This window comes from Lissotriton helveticus, chromosome 1_1, assembly GCF_964261635.1.
Source record: "Lissotriton helveticus chromosome 1_1, aLisHel1.1, whole genome shotgun sequence".
Taxonomy (NCBI): Eukaryota; Metazoa; Chordata; class Amphibia; order Caudata; family Salamandridae; genus Lissotriton; species Lissotriton helveticus.
This window is the reverse complement of record NC_136057.1, coordinates 1,153,516,044-1,153,539,976: the sequence shown is the minus strand read 5'-3', so window position 1 is coordinate 1,153,539,976 and position 23,933 is coordinate 1,153,516,044. Positions and strand designations below refer to the sequence as shown.

The 23,933-nt window shown below is 44.8% G+C and overlaps 1 protein-coding gene across 6 annotated transcripts in view; it reads right to left on the bottom strand.

Moving 5' to 3' along the window:
* Positions 1–11,819: 11,819 nt before the first annotated feature.
* Positions 11,820–23,933, bottom strand: part of TRABD (TraB domain containing) — a 188,315-nt gene continuing 176,201 nt past the window's right edge. For 3 of the 6 annotated variants that reach the window (XM_078678972.1, XM_078678970.1, XM_078678966.1), the window contains exon 10: positions 14,553–16,214. In XM_078678972.1, coding sequence (XP_078535098.1) covers positions 16,043–16,214 — 172 coding nt within the window. In that variant the 3' untranslated portion in view covers positions 14,553–16,042. Of the gene's footprint in view, positions 16,215–23,933 lie in introns of all 6 variants that reach the window. The other 3 variants (XM_078678977.1, XM_078678983.1, XM_078678975.1) reach the window with 2 other exon arrangements.

Here is a 23,933-nt window from a genome sequence, read left to right as displayed (position 1 = left end):
AGCAGCTTCTCTGTAAAATCTAGAATTACCTCCGAGCAGTGACAACAGATAGGTTACAACAGTCTGACAAACAGATCATCAACCTTATTACGCCACTTTTGAGTCACTTTTAACATGGGTAAAGTGATGCAAGGAGCTAGTAAATCTACGTATGGTTCAACAAAAAATCTCAACTCCAGACTCTGTGACACAGTTTTAATGTTGTTTTCTCTCTCTCTCTCTCTCTCTCTCTCACTCTCTGTGACATCATTTCTCTTAAACTTAGACACTGCTGTCTGCTTGGACGTGTAGAAGATCTGCTCAACTTAAGTTGTGAACTCCACTTCCTAATGTGTTTGGCACAAAGTTTACACAACGGTAAGCACAGAGGCCTAGATCTACAAATCCTTTATAGGAATGCATTAGAAATAATTCGACATAACAGGCGTCAATAACGCAGTAGGCACTTCCATATAGACACCACTTGAACGCGGCACTATAACAAGTAAAATGTACCAGGTACACTGCACTCGTAAAACTGTAGTGTTCGCTTTATTTGTTTAACGAGAGAGGGCCATATCATCAACCCTTGGCGACAAAATTATCGCCACTTTATCGGCAGCAAACTGCTGCTAAAGTGACAATAATAGGTTTGATAATATGCTCTATGGAATTCCAATCAAAGCTCATGTTAGATGTGAAGGACATCTGACATGTGCTTCGATTGGAATTCCATAGAGCATATTATCAAACCCATTATCGCCACTTTAGCGACACTTTCCTGCCGACAAAGTGGCAATAATGTTTGTCGCCCAGGCTTGATATTATGGCCCAGAGTGCGTAGTGTACAGCAGCTTCTCTGTAAAGTCTATAATTACCTCTGAGCAGTGACAACAGATAGGTTACAACAGTCTGTCAAACAGATCATCAACCTTATTACGCCACTTTTGAGTCACTTTTAACATGGGTAAAGTGATGCAAGGAGCTAGTAAATCTACGTCTGGTTCAACAAAAAATCTTAACTTCAGACTCTGCGACACAGTTTTAATGTTTTCTCTCACTCTCTGTGACATCATTTCTCTATCTCTCTTAAACTTAGACACTGCTGTCTACTTTGATGTGTAGAAGATCAGCCCACCTGAAGTTGTCCATCCCAATGGCCGCAGTGTTTGGCCGCAAGGTTTATACAACGGTAAGCACAGAGGCCTGGATCTACAAATCCTTCATAGGAATGCATTAGAAATAAGTCGCCATAACGGGCGTCAGTAACGCAATAGGCACTTCCATATAGACACCACTTGAACACTGCACTATAACAGAACAGGAATATACGAGTCACACTGCACACGTAAAACTGTAGAGTTACCACAACTTGTAATGCTTCAGCTCATTTACTCACATCTACATAATTCTAAACTCCAATTTTCTTTTGCAGATTACCAATCGGACACCTTTTGGAATCCATTTCACAATTTCTTTATAACATTGTTTAAAATATTTTGCCAGTTCTAATATAGTTATAATTGTGTTTCGTTTATATTTATTGTTTAATAAAAGTTAATAAAAAAAAAAAAATACTTCTTTTATCTTGTGGGGGAGGGGTATGACGGTCCACAATAAAAATAATGTTGCAATACTATAGTAAGATATTCAAGACTAGGATTGAAAACTACTGAGTTCTAACTAACTGATATAATAAATACAACCGTGAGAAACTACTAAAATGGCGGTGGACGGAGTACGTAATCAACGTTTGGCACCTCGGCACTACCTTTCAAATAAATATATAAAGAATATGACTATTAATACTGTACAAAAGTACAGCACCGGATGAATCACACGAACCGGGAAAAGAAAGCAACAGATTTACTAACTGATATAAAGAAAGGTTTGCTTGTTGAACTTGAAGAAAGAAACGTGAACTTCGAAACGACACTGAGCATGCGCAGAGAGTACAACTGCTCCACCAAAAAAAAGGAAAGCTTTACATACAAAAGGTGATACATTATCGCCGCTTTTATCGACAGGATACTGCCGATAAAGCGGCGATAATGTGCTTGATAACAGGCCCTTGTAACTTCCCATAGCAGCCCAGGTTCTGATCCTAACCTAGGCTGCTATGGTTATTCACAAGTACATATTATCAAGCCCATTATCTCCGCTTTATCTGCAGTTTCCTGCCAATAAAAGCGTCAATAATGTATCTCCTTTTGTTGATAATATGGCCCATTGCACTTTTTTTTACCAGTAAACTTAGGTGCATATTATCAAGGACCAGTGTTAAAATTTTCGCCGTTTTATTGGCAAGAAACTGCCGATAAATCGGCGATAATGAACTTGATAATACGGCCTCATTTCCCATAGAACCCCATGTTAGCAACAGAACATAGGCTTCTATGGGAATTAACAAGGACGTATTATCAAGCCCACCCTCCCAACATTAATAAAAAAACTCCAGACAATGCAGATACCCGGAGCTGGAAGGTCATTTTATATATCACTGCCCCAGAAAGGTGGCGTTCCCCGCGACGTGTACGGGGACAGAGAGAGAGCTCAAAACATATATATATATATTTTTTAAAAGACCCGAGGGGTGCCGCTCCCCGAGACTGCGGGGAGTAGGACCGTAACCCCCCCCGCATACTTCAAAATAAAACCAGATGAGTGCCGTTCCGCAGTGCTCGGGGCACCTTACAAGCCCCCATTATGCAGAAAAATTGCCCCCGTAATTTACCCCCTCGGGACCTAATGAATAAAACGGACTTCTACTTTTTTTTCACCTTTTCCACCGCGTACAAGTACTGCACGAGTACCCCACCATTTTTTATTTAAAAAAAATAAAAATTGACCCTAAAGATCCATGTACCACCCCCTGACCAAGACTATAGGCTCAGAATGTTTCTACCCTGCCCCCTTTCCTCATTTCTCAACTTTGTTTTACTGTTTTCTTGTGACTCTGCACTCCCGACAAACACCATGGCTGCCAACACTTCCTGGTTTGGAGTATTGATAGCCAATCAGCATGCAGTTCCTTCTCATAATTGTAGGTATTTACGTACGCGTACACCGCGATTTTTCTTTAAAAAAATAATAAAAAAGAAATAGAGCCTAAACATCCATGTACGACCCCCTGAGCAAGCCTAGAGGGTCAGAATATCTCTACCCTACCCCCTTCCCTTATTTCTCAACTTTGTTTTACTGTTTTCTTGTGACTCGGTTCTAGCGAGGCACAAGATGGCCGCCAACACTTCCTGGTTTCCAGTGTTGACAGACAGTTCACAGCCAATCAGCATGCAGCTCGCGCTCGTAATTGAAGATTTCAGTACGCGTACTGAACTCCAACTCTAGATATCGCTATGATTTTACTTGCAATATTCTCACGAACTACTGAATGGATTTACACCATTTAACAAAAGGCACAATCTGCGACCAGAACTCTACCTCTCTGCCAAATTTCGTGTAATTCCGTTCAGCCATTCGGGCTGTAGCCCTGGCTAAAGGTCCCTATGGAAAATTGCATGGGGAAAACACGTTTTGGGACACCCCTTTTTTCTCGGCCCCCACTTGACGAATCACCCCCAAACTTTCAGGGAAGGAGCGGAACCGAGCAGGCCATTTTCTTAGAGAAATTCGCGAAGATTCGTCCACCGACGCAAAAGTTATTCCAAATAGAATGTTGTGGATTTCCTATGGAAACTAGGTCCTAACTATAACTACCTACTGCCGACAGCCAGTAGGTAATATATATATATTTATATGGGTTATACTTACCTGTAAAATAGATACATTAATTGGGTAAAGGCATAGTTATTGTTTAGACTAAGTAGTGGTTAAGGAGTAGTTGTTCAAGTGGTAGTTAATCCATCATACTGACGGTTTATCACTAGATTGTGGTTGTGGCTGGGCCTGCTATTGTTCCTAGTCATAGTGTGTGTGTGTGTGTGTGTGTGTGTGTGTGTGTGCTCTCTGCGGGGTGTTCTCCCACTGTATCTGATTAGTTTTTCTTCTCCCCCTTGGTTGTCCCTGGCCTCTCCCTAAAAAAGCAGCCTGTTATTGTATGGGAAGCTGGTGGGTGGGGGATGTAGGGTGTATGGTTTAATCCATTCATAGTACTATAGTTGTGGTAAAGTTGGTTGGTAGAAATGGGGTGGAGGGAAGTTTCTATTAGCATTCCATGGCTGTCCTCAGGACCTGCCGTGTCTTCCTCTACGCCTACCCCATTGTTCTTCATTGCTACTCCAACACTCAGAATTAGATGATGCATGGTCCCTGGACTGATACGGAGTTTTATCTCCACTTTTTGCCCAAAGTTGTGTAGTGTTTTTCTTTTTGATTGGATAAATGTCCTTTAGTTCTGTAATTTCTTTACTGATCTCGTCAAGTCTTTTCTTAAATGTTGATGTTACGACTGATTGTTGTTAGAAAGTCTAGCAGCCTCTATTCCCCCCCCCCCCCCAATTATTATAATGCACCATCTAAGAAGAGTGCACTATAATTCAGTTAAGGTAGTGGATGTCTTTGTAAAAAATTGGGTTACTAGTTGTGTGAGGTGTGAGCCCTGGTCAAGCAGCAACTATAATCCTGGTCAGGGTAAGGCATCAGCAAACTCCAAATGAACCTGTGCTTAACCTCCTGGTAGCTTGGCACGGAGCAGTTATGCTTAACTTAGAAGCAATGCGTAAAGTATTTGTGCAACTCTTCAAACAATACAACAGTGAAAACACACAAAGGATCCCACACCAGGTTAGAAAAACAGAGTTAAATGTAATAAATAATACCAGACCAAAACAATAAAACTCCAATCAGTAAATCATACATTTTTAAAGAATAAAGTGTAAAATAACACCTAAAAGCACAAGCGGCAACTGTGGTTATCTAGTCGCTCTAGCCTGGGTAGAAGTCAAAAGTTCAGGACAACCGTGATGGAGAGCAGGTCGGGTACAGTCCCAGATTATTCCAGCGGAAGGTTTACATGGTCAAGTTTTGTGCCAAGAGTCCGGTCTGCCTATGAAAGGGCCACAAGGAGAGCATCACAGGAGGCTGTTGGGGTGGCAGGAGAGCAGGCTGGAGCTTTATTTTGGTGGTCCCACACAAGCAGTCGATAGTGCAGTGCAGTGCAGAGAGATGGCCTGGCGGTGCTTCAAGCTGATTTATGGTGCGAGTGGGGCATCCTCAGTATGAATGGGCCCATTTGCAGTCAAGAAGACCCCAAACGCTTGATTTAAACACACTGAGCCACACCAAGGATCCAGAACCTGAGGAGCAGCATTGGGGGGTCAGGAACTCGCTGCAGCTGGGTCCAGGAGCTGTTTGAGGAGCCCTTTATGTCCCTGAGGCTCAGATCGGAGATGAGCAGACTAGCCCTTGGACTCACTCTATGGTCCTGTTTTCAAGATGTCGTTGCAGGTCCAGTTCGCCTTCCCCAGGAAAAAGGGCAGCAGACAGTAGGGCAGCAGTACCTTTAGAGCAGCATTTCAGCAGAATGGCAGTTCTTTTAGGAGCACAGTCGTCTTCCTTCCTAGTACAGTATCCAGAAGTGTACTGAAGAGTTGTTGTCCGAGTGTGGAAAAGTAAATTTTGCCATGTTCTGTGTCCCTACGCGTCCTCCATCATATGTTATCTGTGCATGATTAATATGCATATGTTATTCCCCATGTTCGATTAAAGACGCAATTATAGTTGTGTCCACCTCTAGTATGCCAGTTTCCGGTTCTCGTGAATACTACGAATATCAGGCCTATGTAAAGCTACGTTGCCACGTTTCTCAGTGTGCACGTTATTCCATTGTAAAGTCCCCGTTTCTAGGCCTCAAAAGGGCCCGGACACCAGATTCAGCTCCTGTCTCCTGAAGCCTCGTTGAGGAGCGATACAGCCCCCACCTGTATCCTCGACCCTTCACTTACTTCCTGCCTCGCAGTGCCCGGTTCAGCCTTGCTCTGCCTCTGAGTCTGCCAAGAGTATGTTATGATTCCAGTTATCAGTTCAGCCCTCCTCCTCTGCATTCCTAAAGCTACTGAATCGCATCAATAGTTTCCGTCATTGTCTAGCCTTTACGTCTCCATGTAAGAGAAATACTGCATTTAATGGTCATTTAATATTCTTCATCACGCACTACATGTAGAATAATGCATGCTCCAGTCTTGGAATCAAATTAGCCTTTCCCCTCCTGACTTATAGTTTATATCAACATGTTCTCTAAACATCAGATACTAGATACTGTTTAGGTACATGTCGCCCTGACTCTCCAGACTTCAGTCTCTGCTCCTAGCACAGAGTTCATAGCCCCCAGCTTCTCCTAGTAACACGTCATTGCCAGTTTGCGCGCACCATCAGGTCAGAGGTCCCGGCTCCTTAGGTAGCCCCCTCCATGTTTTCGCCCCATTCATGACATATTCTGTTACGTTTGCATCACATGTCTATGTATACGCCTCTGTTACACCTACTTTCACCCTTATCTTTCGCGACTGCTACGCGTCACGCCTATTGCTCCACCCACTGCTACGCCTATTGCGATGTAATGCTATGTGTTTGCGTTATGTATATATGCTCATGTACTGTTATTAAAAAGTTATCCTTCCGCCGATTCCGATCCTGACCCCGGCAGCGCTGCCAGGGCTTACCATTCTGTTCCCGTGCAGGTTGTCCTGTTCCTGTCCTTTATGCTGTATTAAACCTGCAAAACTCCTACTACCTCGAATCTTGACTCTTATTTATTGAGCTATCTGTCAATCATTTATGCATTCAAAAAGAGAGGTATTATTTATTTATTTACCACACGAGGTCCAGTATTTATAAATAGTTGCGCCTTTGAAGTGGGAGAGGCTGCAAGAGGCATGCCTTTGAAGAGCACAGGCTTCCTGGCCCCAGACTAACTACAGCTCATTGAGTGGAGACAGAACACAGCCTATTCAAGATTAGGTTGGGCTGGCCCTAGCTCCTCCCTTCCATCCTGCCAGCGATGGCCTATCCAGAAAACCTAAGCTCCCCATTGTGTGCGACTGTCTAGGAGGAATACACAAAGCCCAACTGTCAGCTACTCCCAGACATGTGATCCACATGAAGGCTGCAGGCACCAAATTGCTAAGGCAGGAAAATCCAAACTTTCTAAAAGTGGCATTTTCATAATTGTAAGTTAAAATCCGACTTCACTGTAAATTAAAATTATAAATTAGGATTCCAGATCCACCAAACATGAACTGGTTACCTATTCCCATTTGGGAATCACATTTATGAAGAGTAATAAAGTAACTCCAATGTTATACTACGGGGAGATAGACCTTGCAGGAGTAAAAAAAAAACAATGTAAGAGTTTTTCAATACCAAGACAGGTAAAACTTAAAGTACATGTCCTACCTTTTAAATACACTGTACCCTGCCCTTTGGGCTACCAAAGTCCTACCCTAGAGGTGACACATGAATTAAAAAAGGAAGGTTTGGGCCTGGCAAAAGGTTTATTTTGCTAGGTCAAAATGGTAGTTTAAAACTGCACACACATACACAGGCCTCAATGGCCGGCACGAGATATTTACAGGGCTTCTTAAATGGGCAGCCCAATCAGTGCTGCATGGCTACTTGGAGGATTTAATTTACAGGCCGTAGGCACATGTAGTGCCACTTAACTAGAGGCTTACAGGTAAATTAAATGCGCTCCTTGGGTATTAGCCATGTCTAGCATGTTTTTAGGAGAGAGCACAAGCACTTTAGCACTGGTCAGCAGTGGTAAAGTGCACAGTCTTAAGGCCAACAAAAATGAATTCAGCAAAAATGGAGGAGTGAAGGAAAAAGTCTGGTGATAACCCAGCAGAAAGGGCAAAGTCCAACATTCTTCATCTTCATGTTACAAAGAAGCAAGTAAAGGGTATGGAAGTGATATGGCACTACAAGAGGGACAGAGAGCAACTCTCAGCTTGCACTAGTTGGAATCTGCCAGAAGAGTATCTTACAAGGTTCTGTAGGTCTGGCCATCTTTATGCTGAGAGCGGCGGGCGAGGGATCAAATGGTAGGCTGCCTGCGCAGTGTAGGCATTATGACTGACAGGAGACCCATCCTATCTAGATCATTATCCTACCAGTGTTCCCAAAAATCCTGTCACACTTTTAAATTCCACTCCAAGGCTGTTGTTACCAACCTTTCTGCTAAGCATGCAATTGGTCTTTCCAGGGCAGCAGGGAGAAGTTGGCCTTTCAACAGTGGCTGCTGAAATAAGTGTCTTGTATAGTTCATCTTGGAGCTTCGCTTTTGTGCAATGAGCCAGGTCTTGGCTTCCTTATTGAATTTCAGATGGTATCACAATTCTGGTCTTTGCTGGGCGTGAGGTCCAAAGATGTTCTTGTACAGTGAACAAGGTTTCACCAATGCTCTTTTTAAAAGGGATGTATAATGGGGGTGCTAGACTATAGCAGCAAGCTCCACATGTCTTGTGTGTCTCTTCTGAATTTCCTTTGAATGGAAAGGGGACCTCTAGCATGGATAATCCGGAGCAAAATACAGGGTACCTTGAAGATAAAATGCCTGGCAATAGGGAGCCAATGAAGTGCTTGGAGCACTGACATGATGCCTTTCCATGGGTGGTGGTGAAGAAGCTCTCTTGCTGCTGTGTTCTAGATTATTTGCTGTAAGAAAAAATGCTTTATGTAGGTCACCCCCATTTTTTTGCCCGTTACACTACAAGAGGCTGGTTTTCGACTCTGAAAGTGCATTGGAGTGTACTAACCAGCCCCCCGTGCCAGTGCTCTCTCCTTAAAATGTATATCTGTGGATTGGTAACCCAAATTGGCAAGGACTTTAACTCCTTATAAGTCCCAGGGTAAGTGCTACTCAGGGCCGGGTAGTTAAAGCAGTCACCAGGGCCTGAATCACTGATTGTGCCACCCTTAAGAAAACGGATGGCAGCAGTCCTACCATTGCAGACTGCACGAGCAGTGCAAACTGCTCAAATTCTACCTTGCCCTCATCATGTGGGGCAAGGTCAAAGCACTATTTCTATTAGATGCCAGTGTAGACCCAGGAGGCATGGTGCATTATATTAAAGTGTGGACATTTGCATGCTTACATGTCCCTATACATGCCACTTTCCATCGTGGCTACTATAAGTGATCAGGGGGCCATGAGATAACATGGGCTGGCACCCAGGCACCCCCGAGGTTGGCAGTTCCATTATGGTACCTCTGAAGGCAGTGGTACTATCGGTGGATGTGCGCAAGGCCTTCAATACCATACAATGTCGATACATGCAAGAGGTCATGACCCACATGAGCCCAAAATAGGCCAAATGGATAAGACTGCTACACAATGGGGATTGAGCTTGGGTAAAAACTGGCCAAAACATTTTGGATCCCATTGCGATTAACACAAGCACGAGACAGGAATGCCCTCTCTCCCCTGCTGTTTGCACTGGCTATAGAACAGTTTGTTGGCACTGTTCAGCTACAAGCATGGGCTTGGGTTTACGACTCCACAACAGGGAACATAACATCTCGCTATACGCAGACGATATGCTCCTGTTTTTCCGCGATGCCAGCATTAGGGTGCCTGGGGCGGTTTCCATGCTGAGACACCTGGGAAAGGCAACAGGTTTGTGTACCAGTTGGCAGAAATCCTGTCATCCCAGGTAGCCAGACCACTGATGCCCCACCCCTGGTGATTCGCAATACTGGGCTGACGTGGGAACCTCGAATGATCCTACCCAAACTGCTGTATTATTTTGGTAACCTCCCCCTCTGGATACCCCAATGTTCGTTTTGCTCCCCGGACCCCCTGATGCGGGAATTGATCAGGTACGGGGGTCACAGTAGGGCGCCTCTAGGGACTGTCTAGCGCCCAACAGGGAAGGGTGGGGGAGGGACGACCCCAATCTTGAACTACACCACATAGTGGTGCAAATACAGTGACTAGCCCACTAGTTAGCGGACAGTCACAGAGCAGACCTGGGACCTATGGAGCGGAGCAAGACAGCGGATGGCTAGTGCCATTCGTCATGGGGGTGCACCCCACCAGATGTTGGACCCCCAAACTGCAGTGAATTGCACTATATTGTTGGGTGAAGCGCACTAAGATAACGGGCCAATTGTGCCCCTACTCCCCAGCCCTGCAGCTAGTAGGCCTACCAACTCTGTCCTGGGGCCTACTCATGACCCGTATAATGTGTGACTGGACTGCTGTAGGCATACACATGTTCGGGGACTGCTTTGCAAAGTGTAGATTACGCGCCCTAGGGGAACTAGTGGAAGACACTGGGCTTCCCACCACACAGTTCCTTATATATGGCAAAATAGTGGAGACGATTCACACTTTATGGCAGCAGGGTCAGGGTGAACCGACGATGCACAAGGTGCTACATATTCTCCTAGTATATGGGTAGGGCCTTCAGATAGTATTCTGGCTATATAGATGTGCTCGACTTCAGTCGCAGCAGGCTATGACAAGGCTGTGGGCCAGGTGGGAGGCGGCGGCAGGCCAGGAGTTTCGAGATGGTGAATGTACCGGAGCTCTGTAGAGGGTACACACTATGTCACAGAACACCTGAATTCGCTACTCACAGTTCAACTTCCTACACATGACATACCTGGCGCAACACTGCCTCAATGTTATAACTGGTGCTGATAGTCAGAGATACCTGCATTTCTAATGAGTAAGACAATGATATGACCTGGCCCTGCCCAGGAGCAGAACGGTTCTGGCGGGGGATAGGTGGTCGGACCTGGGACATGCCCTGGACTGGGCAGATCAGTAGGGTCTGGAGGTCTGCCTCCTGGGTCTGCTGCCATCTCCGATGCTACCCAAATTTGATGCAAATTCCCTACAATTGGCCCCGGTGCAGTCCAGGAGAGCCTTGGCCATGCACTGAAGTCCCCAGATGGTCCCCGCACTGCACATGGAGAACTGAGGTTGAAAGTTTGGCCGGGTGGAGGAGACTGTGTGGAGAGTGGAACAAAAGAAGGACTCCGCTATCCTATTGCTGCTGATTGGGCATCCCTCCTTGCCACCATCACTGAGAGAGATTGGGAAGAGGGTACACATCACTCAGCTGCAGAAGGGCAGAAACCCTTTCAGATGGGGGGGGGGGGAGCGGGATCCCCAAGTCCATTAACTCTGAATCCTACCAGTACGAACAGGCCTGACGTAGCGGGGAAGTCACAAACACATCAGACACTCTCTTGAACACGTGGACCTCTGTGTTGTTTGCCAGATACATGGAGGAGGGATAATATAATAGGACAGGTTACAATGTTATATCCTTGCGATCAGTTACGCAATAAACAAGGTGAATCTCTGTTGACGTCCAGCCCCAGGCACTTATGCTATGTTACAATGCGTTGACACTTTTACACTGCCTCCAGGCTGGCATTCTTATACCTAGGAGTCCTTATCCCAAGGTATGGTATGCAAACTCTAATAAATATTTTTTTTTAAGTACTATGACAAGGGAGATGGTATCTGTAGTTTAATGGAATACCTTAGGTGAGGAGAGAATCATACAGTGCAGAAGGCATTTCTTGTGACTTGAGGGATCAATCGGAGGTCAGAATGGGCCAGATATCTGTGGGATTATAGTTTCTCGATTGACTGCATGTGAGAAGCTATGCTTTGGAACAGTTAATTTTAATGTTTTAGTGTCATCTGTGATGTCTACATAGTTGCTAAAGATGAAGTTGAAGGAACTGATCAACTTTGCAGGGCTTTTCATAAGTGATTGAACTAGAGTCTAAAGATAATCAAGCCTTGAGGAACTTCGAAGTGTGTGGCAAAGGCACATGAATAGGTTTGGTACATTCTTTCATATATTTCGCACCACATCTGCACACAGTGTGAACTAATGTGGCCTGAAAAGAACAGTAGATTTGTTTTCCAGAATAATATGTTGCATAGTTTATTATTCTTTAAAAAGCAATTTTTTCAATTTTGCATGAAACATTACATCAACAACTCCGTAACACGTAATTTCTAAAATCAACATTCATAAAATTAAAAAAAAAAGATATTCTACAGCACTTTCCAAATGAAGATTTCCGATTTACAAGAGTCCGTTTAGCAAATAACCAGCGTGCCCTTTTACATACGCAATTTGATTCTGCCAACATAGATGCAGTACATTCAGCAGCAAATGTGGCCTATGGATCTTCAAGGAATTAGTTAAATGGCTGCCAAGTGAATAAACATACTGCATTAAGTCTTTTTGAAAGAAAGCAATGCTTCAGAAGATTCAGTGTAAATATTAATCTTCTGCAGAAGACCGCTACACAAGTACTAATTAACAATACTCTTTTAAGCACCAGTTATTTATGCTTTTTCTGTTGTTCTAAGTGTTGGGTATTACGAGAATTTGAAAGGACACAGCAATTATGTGACATCTTTGATAATGTAATTAGTAGATTGAACACTACTTAAATGTTTTCTTTTCCAATACTAAATTATGATTATAAGCATCAAGAGATCATTCTAACGATAGACCTTCATTCTGGTTCCAATAATTAAGATCTGGAAATCAAAGCCTTTCACACTGCTCAATAAAAAAAGGGAAACACGAATTCTCTCATTTTGAAAAATCAAAACCCCCAATCCTTGGCTAATGTTCTTGAATGTATGTGAACAGTGTACATTAGGCAATATTGGTTACGTGTCATGCACATAAAATTTAGACACAATTTTGAAAACAAGTGTGGTCCAATATTGGAATATTAGAGAGGCAACCGGCAGCAGGACAAAAGGACACAAGCAGCAGAATGACAATTTTGATACTGGTAATATTCTATAGACAAGCCAATGAGTCATGGGGAAATGCTGCCTTAGGACAAAACAATGGAATATTTCGGCACAAACACATGAATTTCCTGGTACAAATGGCCCAAATAAAAGGTAAATATAAAATACAGATTATTTCCTATGTTGACATCATCAAGAACATTAATCTAGCTCTTCAACTTTTAGTGCAATTGAGTCAAGGACACAGGATTGCGGTTCTACGTTTGGTGTAATTAAAGCAATTCACTATTACACAACCAGTCAGTTGATGTAGAAAGACACTAAATAAGAAGGATATTAGTGACCAAAAAAGAAACTAAACAATACATTTTAATAGTCCAGTTCACTTGGTTAAAGCAGAGTCTGAAATGGTACGATAAATACTGATTACAGAAATTCAAAATATATGAAAGTGCTTCAAAAGAGAATGGCTACAATAAAGTATTTATAAGAAATCAAAGGTACAGTTTAACAAGATCTTTGAGAGGCACATTCACCAAAAATTATTCAAAAGAAGACAACAATTACCACTAAGTAATACCAAGGTACATGATTCAGGAAAAAACAGTAAAGTAAGGCTTCACAGGATTCAGTCTGGGTGGAGATAGTTACCCATTCATTCAACATTTAAAAGATAATGAAAAACATCTGTAACACCGCTAGCAAAGACTGGAAGAGAGCAGCAGTGCAGTCCTTAAACATTCCTGATAATACACACCTTTTTGAAAGACTTGTTAGCAGATTACATAAGGAGGCCCTCGGTGGTGCCAGGATGTCATCCCTAAGTTAGTAGGGAAATCAGGAGATACCTGCTGTTAAGCAAATTCCTTTGTGCTGCAACAATCAATGATTTAGGAGTTAATATTGAGTCATGAAACATGAATATACATGTTGTTAAGAGTTATATCTCTATTGCCAAAGTTCCATGAAACATAATGACGGATCAGCAGATCTCGCTACTAAGACCGTCCTGCTGGACCGGCATTAGAGTGGTGGTACCAGTTAACCCGTTAGGCACCATACACAAGAGCATGGGAAATTGTAGAAAAAGCAACACCGTATTTTACTGAACAGTAATCTCAGCTGGAGGCTTTACCAGCTGTCAAGGGGAAATGTATTCTATTCCCCTTTATCCTTTGACAATGATTACTGGGAGGTATACTTTGTTAAACTATTAATTTAATCATTAACTTTACAACTCGTGCCCTGTGCTGCCCACTCGGGGGTCGTACCATCAAGCAGGATCGTCACTCTGATAAAAACATTCCTGTTGAGGTGGCAAAGATGAAAGCATTAAACTAAAGCTGTAAAATATAAATCTCAAATGTGAAATAACGGTCTCTGTGGAGGAACTGATCATTTTAGTTAGGGCTGGCGAGGATATTGTAAAATGTGTGACTCACATCCAATTTATAACTGCAGTTGTAAATGAGTAATATCAATGTTTAACATTTGAATGTTTACTGTTTTACATCTTAGTACGGTCTCTCACAATGCAGAACTCTACAAAAGCAATGTCTTGAATTCAGAAATAAAAGGTTTGAAGAAAATCTACCTAAACAAACATACAGAAAGTGATATCAGCTTTATTTACATTTTAGGACTTGCTTGCTCTATCATTTAAAAAAAAACGGAAAAAAAACAGACTTCTGCAGCTGAGCTGAATACATCGAACAAATAAAATATTTTTTTATTGCTAGTCGCACGTGTGAAATTAAGGCATCTTTCTATTTTTTGCTCTAGCAGATTCAAAATTACCTGAGGAGCACAGTATATAAATTGCAAATATTTCACTGTACAAGGTAAAAATATCTCTGACAAGACATTAAAACATTTGGTTTGTATTAAAGAATGACTGAATACCTTTGAGGAAATAAAAATGCAACCCAATATACAAAAAGCAGTCTAACTACAAGCAATGTATGTGCAGTATTAAACTCGTCTGAACCAAAATCATCAATGCCATAAATGTTGCTAAAATACATTTCTACATTATAGAAAAATGTAAAGCTTTTCTTTCGTGGAAAATAACCCACACTGTTTCTTGGAAATCCCCAGAATCATGCAAACCCGATATTCTTTAAGAGATGAACTTGTTAACTGGGTTAAAAAAATACTTTAGAATGCAAAGTATTTATCCCAGAAGCTAGCAGTATGCACATAATAATTTCTGTACAGTATGGTGAGAATAATATCACATGTTTATGATATTGCCAAATCATATTTACTAATCCCAGCACTTCACAAAATGGACAACGTCAAGACATAATTGTAACAGAAGTTAAGGCCAATAAAATGGTAGTTTCATAGAAGATCCTAGCATATAAAACTCAAGTAAACTGTTCTCAATATTACAATCCTCATCCAGACTGGAACCATTTAAAATGTCACCAGCTTAAGTAGGCTAATTTTGCACAACTAAAAATAAGGTGAAAAGCACAGTAGAGAGATTTAAAATAAATGCTGCTCTAAATATTATTCAGGCTTTTTACTAATGACTCATACTCCCAACTTTGTGTAATGTACAATTATATTAAATAGATACTTTAGAACAAAAGCCAAAAAATAAAATGATAAACTTTAAAAATGCATGAATTAATTTAGGTTTGGAAATATTAACACTTTAAATATAAGGCTCACAAAACCATCATTTTAACAGGAATTGCATAACATTGCTACCGAACGTTGCAATACCTTTTAAATACTGATAATTTATTACAGTGTATCAGCAAATATTTGGCTTCATTTTTCCTTTGTATAAAGAAAAACATTTATATCAATAGGTCTGTAAATACGTTGTTCAAGGAATTATAATCAACATTTTTCTAGCCTATATAATCCTACACTCGACATCTCAGGTATAAAACGTAAGTGGTAACAACATTTCAAATGGTTTTGTGGTGCCTGGCACCATGAAAGTTATTTAGGTGTAACTATATCTGTACACTTCCAGGGGTGTGACTGCACTTTTATGCAGATAACACAGCTTGGTATTTCTGTAGTATAGTCTTCAGAAAAAAGTCAACAAATTCACAAGGTTAATAAAAATGTCTGATCCCTTCTGTATGACTGACCAAATAGGACCACATTCCTCCTGAAATCGAAAATAGATAAACTTAAGAGAAACACATCCGAGAGCAGACAAAGAAGTTATGCCGCACTCATTTTCACTTAAAGGACATGTGGCAATGTTTGTATCAGTTCTCTATGTAGGGTCAAAATGCAATTAGGCAAAAGGCAATGTAGATGTCCGGTGTCTTTATATTTTGTCACTTTCATCTGTTTTTGCTTCCTGACACAGGATGTCTTTCAGTTGAGATTTCAAAGTCTGAATTCTGAAATTCTTTGAAGACAGCGTGTTGTTGTTGGTAATGACAGAACTAACTGCACTGTCCTTTTACCGACACGGTAGCAGCCGTATCCCACAAGTCCAAAAAAGGTGGCTTTTACAACAGATCGAAGAATCTTGCTTGAAAGCGATGGAGGTGGCACACTGAAAGAAATTAAAATACAACACCATCACTGCCTAGGAAGAAACAACTGGTTTATTAGGACACATCCTCCTCCACCCAAGACTTTAGCCCCAAATGCTTACAGGTGATGCAGTTTCTTTCTGCCTACATTTCGTATTTACATCTTCATTGTACTATAGTCCCAAATAGCATGCTAAGCATCTTAAGTATGAAAACATTCATTTTGTGAACAAATATATTTAGGATTCAAGGATGACGGGGAAAGATGAGAGGTGCCCCTTTTTGATCAAGTAGAGGGTTGATCATAGTAGCATTCTGGTCATACGGTAATGGCATTAGGCTTTGTCCCCACTCTCATATTTACAAAGTACCATCTCTACTAAAAGAGAAGCTTGTGTTTCAATGGTGAAAAGACTTAACTTGAGAATCCCTTCTCAGAACTACCTTTACCTTGGCAACGAGTGTGAAATTCAGACATTAAATGGCAAATTCAATATCTGTAAAAGGAGCAGTAGAATATTTACGAAAGTGATAAGCTCATTTAGGGCAGTAAAATGTGCCCACAAGTATAATAAAATAGTCTTCAGATGCTCTACTAAGTGGGAAAGATATCCAATCAGATGAGGCTGGTGGTGGCTTAATTCATCAATTTCATGATATCTGTATATTCCTGCTAAAAGCAATAACTGGTGATTAATCATATGTTGTAATTACCATTTCAGCAACGAACTTTGTACAGAAGGAACACAGTAGCTTCCTTTGGAATCCTAGCTCTCACCAGAATTTCCACTCAATGCGTAAATGCTGAATGGCGCTGTGTATGCAAAATTTCAAAAACACTCCTTTGCATTTTTTTTTTACCATTCACCCATTTAGGTTTAAATCTTTTTGTTGAGTATACAAAACAACATCAGCAGACGTCAAAGGCATATAGAGAGAAGCATTGTTATGGTCATGCTGAAACCCTAGCCCATCCCCCGCCAGAACCCGTGCTAAGTAAAAAAATTACTGGTCCCCTGAAAAGCATCAGACCACCAGTGTGGCGTTAAACAAGGTTGGCAAGAAGCTCCGTAAGTTGTAGAAGGTGTAGGTATTTGGGGCAAGTAAGCTTGCGATACTCCGAGCTCAACAGGGAAAGAAACGGGCACCAAAGATCCGGAAAGTGAGCCCCTTGTTTAGTAATGAGAGGGACATACGGTCCATGCCTAACAAATGCCATCATCTGTGTAGCCATCCTTGATAGATGGGGCCCTGTTCCGAACCCCAGTGGGGTAATAGGTCTTCCTGCAGGCGCAGCCTTGCAGAACATATCGGTCTGCCTCTTCGTTACTTAAGTGGTAATGTAAGTGCATTTGGTAAGCCAAGAATGACATATGCCGGGAAGCGAGGCAGCTGTGTATCGAAGAGGGTGTCAATGTCATCGAGGACCCTTGCCCAATAGGACGTGAGCTTGGGACAGTCCCTCAACAAGTGAGTTAGTGTGCCTAGAGAGCCACAACCTTGCCAGCAGTCAGGCTTTAAGTTTCCTCTATGCAGTCTGGGAGGTGTGGGGTACCAATAAGTGGCGATTTTGGTTGCCGTTTCAATACTAGAGACATTGCGAGCTGTGTGTCGCGTGCGGTGGAAAAGGTCACCCCATTCCCGCTGAGTCAGCATGCCACCCAGTTCTGATTCCCAGCGCTTCTGCCTGGGAGATTTAGACGTCAGCTCCGGTGGGCGCAGGAAGTAATACAGCTCGTTAATGAGTCTGGCGTTAGAGGTTTTAGAGAGCAGCCATTTTGTGTAGGGGATAAGGTGCCTTTGGGCGTTAGGGCAAATTGAGGGGTGCAGAACCTAATGTAACACTTTGTTGTAGTGGTATAGTTCAGATCCGGCAGGGATAGATCTGAGCAGAGGCTCTCGACGGGCAGAGGGCTCACCCCGTCAAAGAGCTTGTCGATCGACCTGCATCCCTCTCAGCCCTATAGGTGTCGAGACCCGGGGTGAAGCCTGCCGTATTTACTACGGGTGTAAAAGGTAATGGGAAAGAAGTAAGTCCACATCTCTCCTCGGTCGAGTCCGAGTCCCAAGCTTTCAAGGTGGATTTCGTAATGAGGGGTCAGTATAGATTTTTGGGGCGTTTGGTTCAATGGTGGAAGGGGATCCTCCATGGAGGCTGCCCGGCTATAGCCCGATCCATGAAAAATTGGTGTTTTTTTGATTAGCTGAGGGACCATTCCAAAAGGGGTCCATGCTGTGTGGCTTGATAATAGCATTGGAGATTTGGTGCACCAAGGCTTCCCTCCCCCCGGAGGTCTATAGCTCAGAAATATGTGGACTCAAGGCATCTTATCTGCCCAGACAGAGGAATGAAATTCTTGTTGAAGGGGGCTCCACAGGGAACATTTGGAATAGGTATATCATCTTTGGTAGCGTATTCATTTTTAGGGCTGCTATGCAGCTCAGCCAGGGAAAGGCCATAGGCCTTCCATCGGTGTAAGTCTTGGCAGACTTGATGAAGCATGTGTTTATAATTTAGGGAGAATGTGGCTTGACGCGAGGCTGAGAGTCAGAGCCCCAAATAGGAGATCGAGTCCGCCGCCCATTGGACTGGGCAACAGCGCTGTAAGGCATCCCATGTGTGAGTGCGGAGAGAAATTCCTAGGGTCTGTGATTTATGTACATTAACTTTGAAGCCGCAGCTCGGGAGAATGACTAGTTCAGAGAGAAAAGCTGGCATTGAGGTCTGGGGGTCTTCCAAAGTTGCGATAACGTCGTCTGCGTAGAGACTGACAGTCTCTCCCCACCGAACTTGATGCCCATAATCAAGGGGCTTTGCCGCACTCTCTGCGCCATGAGCTCCATGTACAGAGCAAATAGGAGGGGAGAGAGTGGGCATCCCTGCCTCGTGCTCAGGAATGGAGCAGAGGAATGCCCATTCACCGGACCACTGCTGTTGGTTGTGTGTAGCCACTAAGGATTCAATTGTAGAAATAGTCCCCTGTTCCATAAATGTTTGAGGGTGGCTGCCAGGTATGGCCAGTGCACTCTATTGAATACTTTTTCAGCGCCGACAGACAGCAGTGTGCGTTCTGCATCCTAGTGTTGGGCTTTATCGATTAGGTGCAATGATCTCTTAGCATTGTCACTACACTGTCAGGTCACAACAAAATCTGCCTAATCCAGGCCCACCAACCTGGGCAGCAGAGACCCCAGGCTAGACGCCAGTATCCCTGTAAAGAGCTTTAGGTCCACATTTAAAAGAGATATTGGTTGGTAAGACGTACAATGCCGTTTGTCCCTGCCGGGCCTCAGAAGCACCACAATGGAAGCTAGAAACATCAAAAAGGGGGATAGCTGAGGAGTCCCCTATTACCTTGAATAGCCTACTTAGTATAGGCGCTATGATAGTGCAGGTAGTTTTGTAAAAGAAAATAGCTGAAAACTTGTTCAGGCCGTGGAATTTAAGAAGTTTAAGACTGGCTATGGAGGAAATAACTTCCTCAATGCGAATAGGGCCATCTTGGGCAACCGCCTGGTCCAGAGTTAGTGTAGAGTGGCCCACAATTTGGAGATAATTGCGTCAATGCTTCCATAGGAAGTTGTTGTGCTGAGTAGAGGTCAGCGTAAAAGACTTGCGGAACGCTTCTACAATCTGTGGGTCGTCTTTGCACTCCTATCCGGCCGCGTTCATCACCAACTGACAGTAGCCGCCTGGTGCTGTACTCACAATCTGTTAGCCAGAAGGCGTCCACATTTGACCCCCCCACATAAAAAGAATGTCGCAATTGCAAAGCAGCGTCTTCCACCCTGTCCAGGTATTGGCCCACGAGCTGAAAATGCGCAATTTCAAGTTGGCACCAGACCCGTGGCTCCCCAGTTCTCTTGTGAATGCGCTCCAGTTCAAGAAACTGTCTGATGAGGTCAACCCTCTTGTCCCTGCGCATCTTATTGTCTGCAGAGGAAATGCGCTACGGATGCCCCTCCGGCCACGGTCTTTAGCGTTTCCCAGAGAGCGGTGATGGCTGTATCAGGGGTGTTGTTGAAAGCCAAGAACTCCTAGAGTGTCTTGGTAATTTGCTGTACCACGGCAGGGCGATGGAGTAGAATATTGTGCAGCCGCCATGAGTGTTGGGGACTGTCGGTTGGAGGGATACAAAGCAGAGAGTCGCTGCGGCATTGATTGGAGAGCGAGCGGGGCTCGCTCTTCGAAGTCGCAGCAAGAGAAGCTAAGCCCCATGAAGCAACAAATTAGTCGAACCTGGCATATGTCTTATGGGCGTGAGAACAAAATGGATAGTCTATAGTGTGAGGGTGTAGTTTTTGCCAGATGTCTGCCAGCCCAATATCCTGGAGCCACCGGGCCCCGTCAGAGGACAGGGCCCCAGATTGCCCATGGCGTTGGGCCGAGCGCCCTAGCTGGTTGTCGAAGACCAAATTAAAGTCCCCTCCCATCAGCACACATCGGTCCGGTGATCCGGCCATCCCAGATACCGCTCGACGCAGAAAGGCCTTCTGTCCTTCATTAGGTGCGTAAACTGAGCCCAGAGTAAAGGTGCAGGAACCCACAGTGACAGAGTAAGGCAAAAGCCTACCTCTAATTTCAGCCTGCCTAGGCCCAACCATCCCCTTGAAAAAGTTAAAGAGTATAGTCACTCCTGCTGTTTTAGACGTGTGAGATGAGAAATACTGGTGTGAGAAGGCCCTCGAACGGAGCCTGTAGACATCCACGGCAAGGAGGTGGGTGTCCTGTAGAAGGCAGATATGAGCTACAGAGTGTTCCAAGTAGGACAGAATGGTACTTCTCTTAGTGGGAATTGTACAAGTCCTTAACATTCAGGGTAGGAATCTGGAGGTCCATTGTCCTGCAAGTAGGGTGGTGAAAAGAGAGCTAGCCATAGACTCATACCAGCCCCTCGGTGTTGCGGTTGTTATGTTTGTCAACAGGGCTAAGTTTGAGGTCATGCTGAGGTCAAGCTGTGTATGAAGGGGGACGAATGTGTGGGGGTCCCAGGAGGTGAGCATAAACAATCCCCAACAATATGATCCTCAAACAATTGAACAAGCATTATGGAGTTGGTCAATGTCCAAAGCGTCATGCTCCAAGAAGAAAGAAGTAGTAGTTTCTGTCCTGTAACTCCAGTTCTGTAGTAGGGGTATCTCTGTTATAGTCATAATCTAGTGAATAGTCCCACCCATGTGCGTGGACCCGGGAGCGATCAAAAATAATCTCTGATGACCTGGTTCGAAACCAGAATCCCTTCCTTCTGGATTTCGAGGAAATCCTCCCTCTTATCTCGTGGCAGGAGTTCCGTGAACTGCTGGAGGGATTCCCACAGGGCACGATCATACCGCCCCAGCAAAGCCGTATCGCTAGCGGTCTTCATGGCCGTAGCTGCCGTACCACAGGCCTTCCTGCCATTTGAGTCGATCATCGGCTCTCCTTATCCCGAGGCACGGTAGAAGACGGAGAGGTAGAATGTTGTTTTCTGGCTGCCGTCACTATAACGGAGTCCGGAACAGGGTCAATCCTCAGAAAAGCCGGGTCGGAATCCGGAGCCCTGTACTTCTTAAGAAGACGGAACGGAGCGGCTTTCGGCACTGCAGGCGTGAGGAACAGCTCCTCCGCTGGCTCTACCAATCCTGGCACGAGCGGTATTAGAGGGCGAGACAAATGCTTCTTGTGAAGTGTCTCAAAAATCACGGACGTCGTAGGTGTTGGAGCCGTCACCGTGATTCCCAATTTTGCTGCACCCCTCAGGAGAACATCCAGGAACGTGCTGATGTCATCCACGGGAGACACCCTCGTCCCCGGGGAGTCTGACAAGGTCGGGAGTAGGACCTGGTTCTGGAAGAGTCCGTGCGGGACCGTGATCCGCGCCTTCTGTGGCGCAGTCTTGACCTCGTAGAGGATCTGTGACGACTGCGCAACCTCCCTCTCCGTCCGGAGCGGGATCACGACTTCCTTGGCTTCGGTCGCCCTGCCGGTTCCACCGGGACGGGAGACTTTGGCTTGGATGGGGCCCTCGGCCGAGGGGTCTCCTTAGGAGGAGTCGGAAATCGTGGTAACAAACCTGTCCTCGGAGGAGGCTTGTCAGCCGGCAACTGGGGTTGCGGTTGAGGCTGAGGAGGAGGCGGAAGTGGAGGCGGGGTGGGAGCCCGCGGAGGAAGACCTCTCGGTAACGGAGGAGGAGGCGTAACTGTCTTCGGCCTAGCAGGGGTATACACAACAGAGTACACCGAGCCCGGTGACCCGCCCTCCTTACTAGGCTGGGACTTTGGAGAGCCTTCCATAGGCCCTTGACGCCTGCCAGACTGGCTCCTGGCGCCAGAACTCCTTTTGCGTCTTCCCGGCGTCGAAGAACGGCGACCAGACGGCGAGCGCTGGCCCCTCGACGGCGAGCGTCGGCCCCTCGACGGCAAGCTTCGTCTCCTCGACGGCGAACGCCGATCCCTAGAAGGCCAATGCCTTCGCCTCGACGGCGACCTCCTACGTCTCGACAGCGACCTTCTACGCCTCGACGGCGATCTTCTCCTCGACATCAAGGATCCCCTCGATGGCGACCTTCTCCTCTTCGCCGACGGCGAACGGCAGTGTCGCCTCGACGGCGAGCACCGACTCCGGGCCTCTCGACGTCGAATACTCGACGACATCGCCGACGAAATAGTCACCGGAGACTTCGACAGCGGTCTGTTCAGTTCCCTCGACGCCGAGCGTCGATGTCGCCTCGACCCAGAGCCCTGGGGAGACGGGGAACAGACTGCAGTCATCCCTCTCGACGTCGTGGTCGGTGCAATCGACGGAGAATGGGGACGTTTGCTGGTCTTCCTGCCCCTGGGGAGCCCCCCAGAGGCCTCAGCATGGGCAGATGAAGCCCCTCCAGACCCACCTTGTGCCTTCAGTCTTCTGTCTTCAAGGCCCTGAAGCCTGATCTTCATCCTATCCCTCAGGGTCCTGCTAGAGAAACCCCGGCAGATGTCACACTCCTCTGGGACATGGGATGAAGGACGGCAGATGATACACACCTCGTGTGGGTCAGACTTGGCCTTCTTCCTGGAGCACTCCGGGCATTTGTCGAATAATGCAGGCATATTTGACAATTAAAGAGTGCATCCAAAGACAAACAGGAAGAAACAGCAAAGTACTTCAAGAAAAGCACTCAAGTAATCTGAAAAAAGTGAAAAAATCACCAATAAACCCTTGAAAAGGGAGAGCTCAATGCTCCAGGGTCCTGCTTGCAGGAGCCGGAAAACAGAACTGAAAGTAAAAGGGACCTGCAGTGCATTCTGGGATACTGTGAAGTTCTGGAAAGTTCTCTTAAAGGCACAGTATCCTGTTCTGAGCCACATAATGGCAGCCTATGGGGCTTGTCTGTCCATGTCTTCCTCTCTATCATTCCAGAGGGTTTTTGCTGTTAAAGCAAGGGAAATCTGGACAGGCTTTGCTGTTTGTGGATTTTTGGTGGAATTTCTAGTTGAAGTACTGGACAGTGTAGCCTGTGGATATAGGCTGCATTATCTGTCTTTAATTCTCTCCTAAGTGTCTGTGCAGTTCTGCATTTTTCGACACCTTAAGAGATTATTTTTAATTTCTCCGGGGTCCACGCACATGGGCGGGACTATTCACTAGATTATGACTATACACAGAGATCCCCTACTACAGAAAGAGGGTACCAGTGATTGGTGTTCCCTCAGCTCCTGCCCGGGCCTGCCCCTCCTACCCACAGCAAGAGGGAGGAAAAGAGAGAAAAACAGGTCAG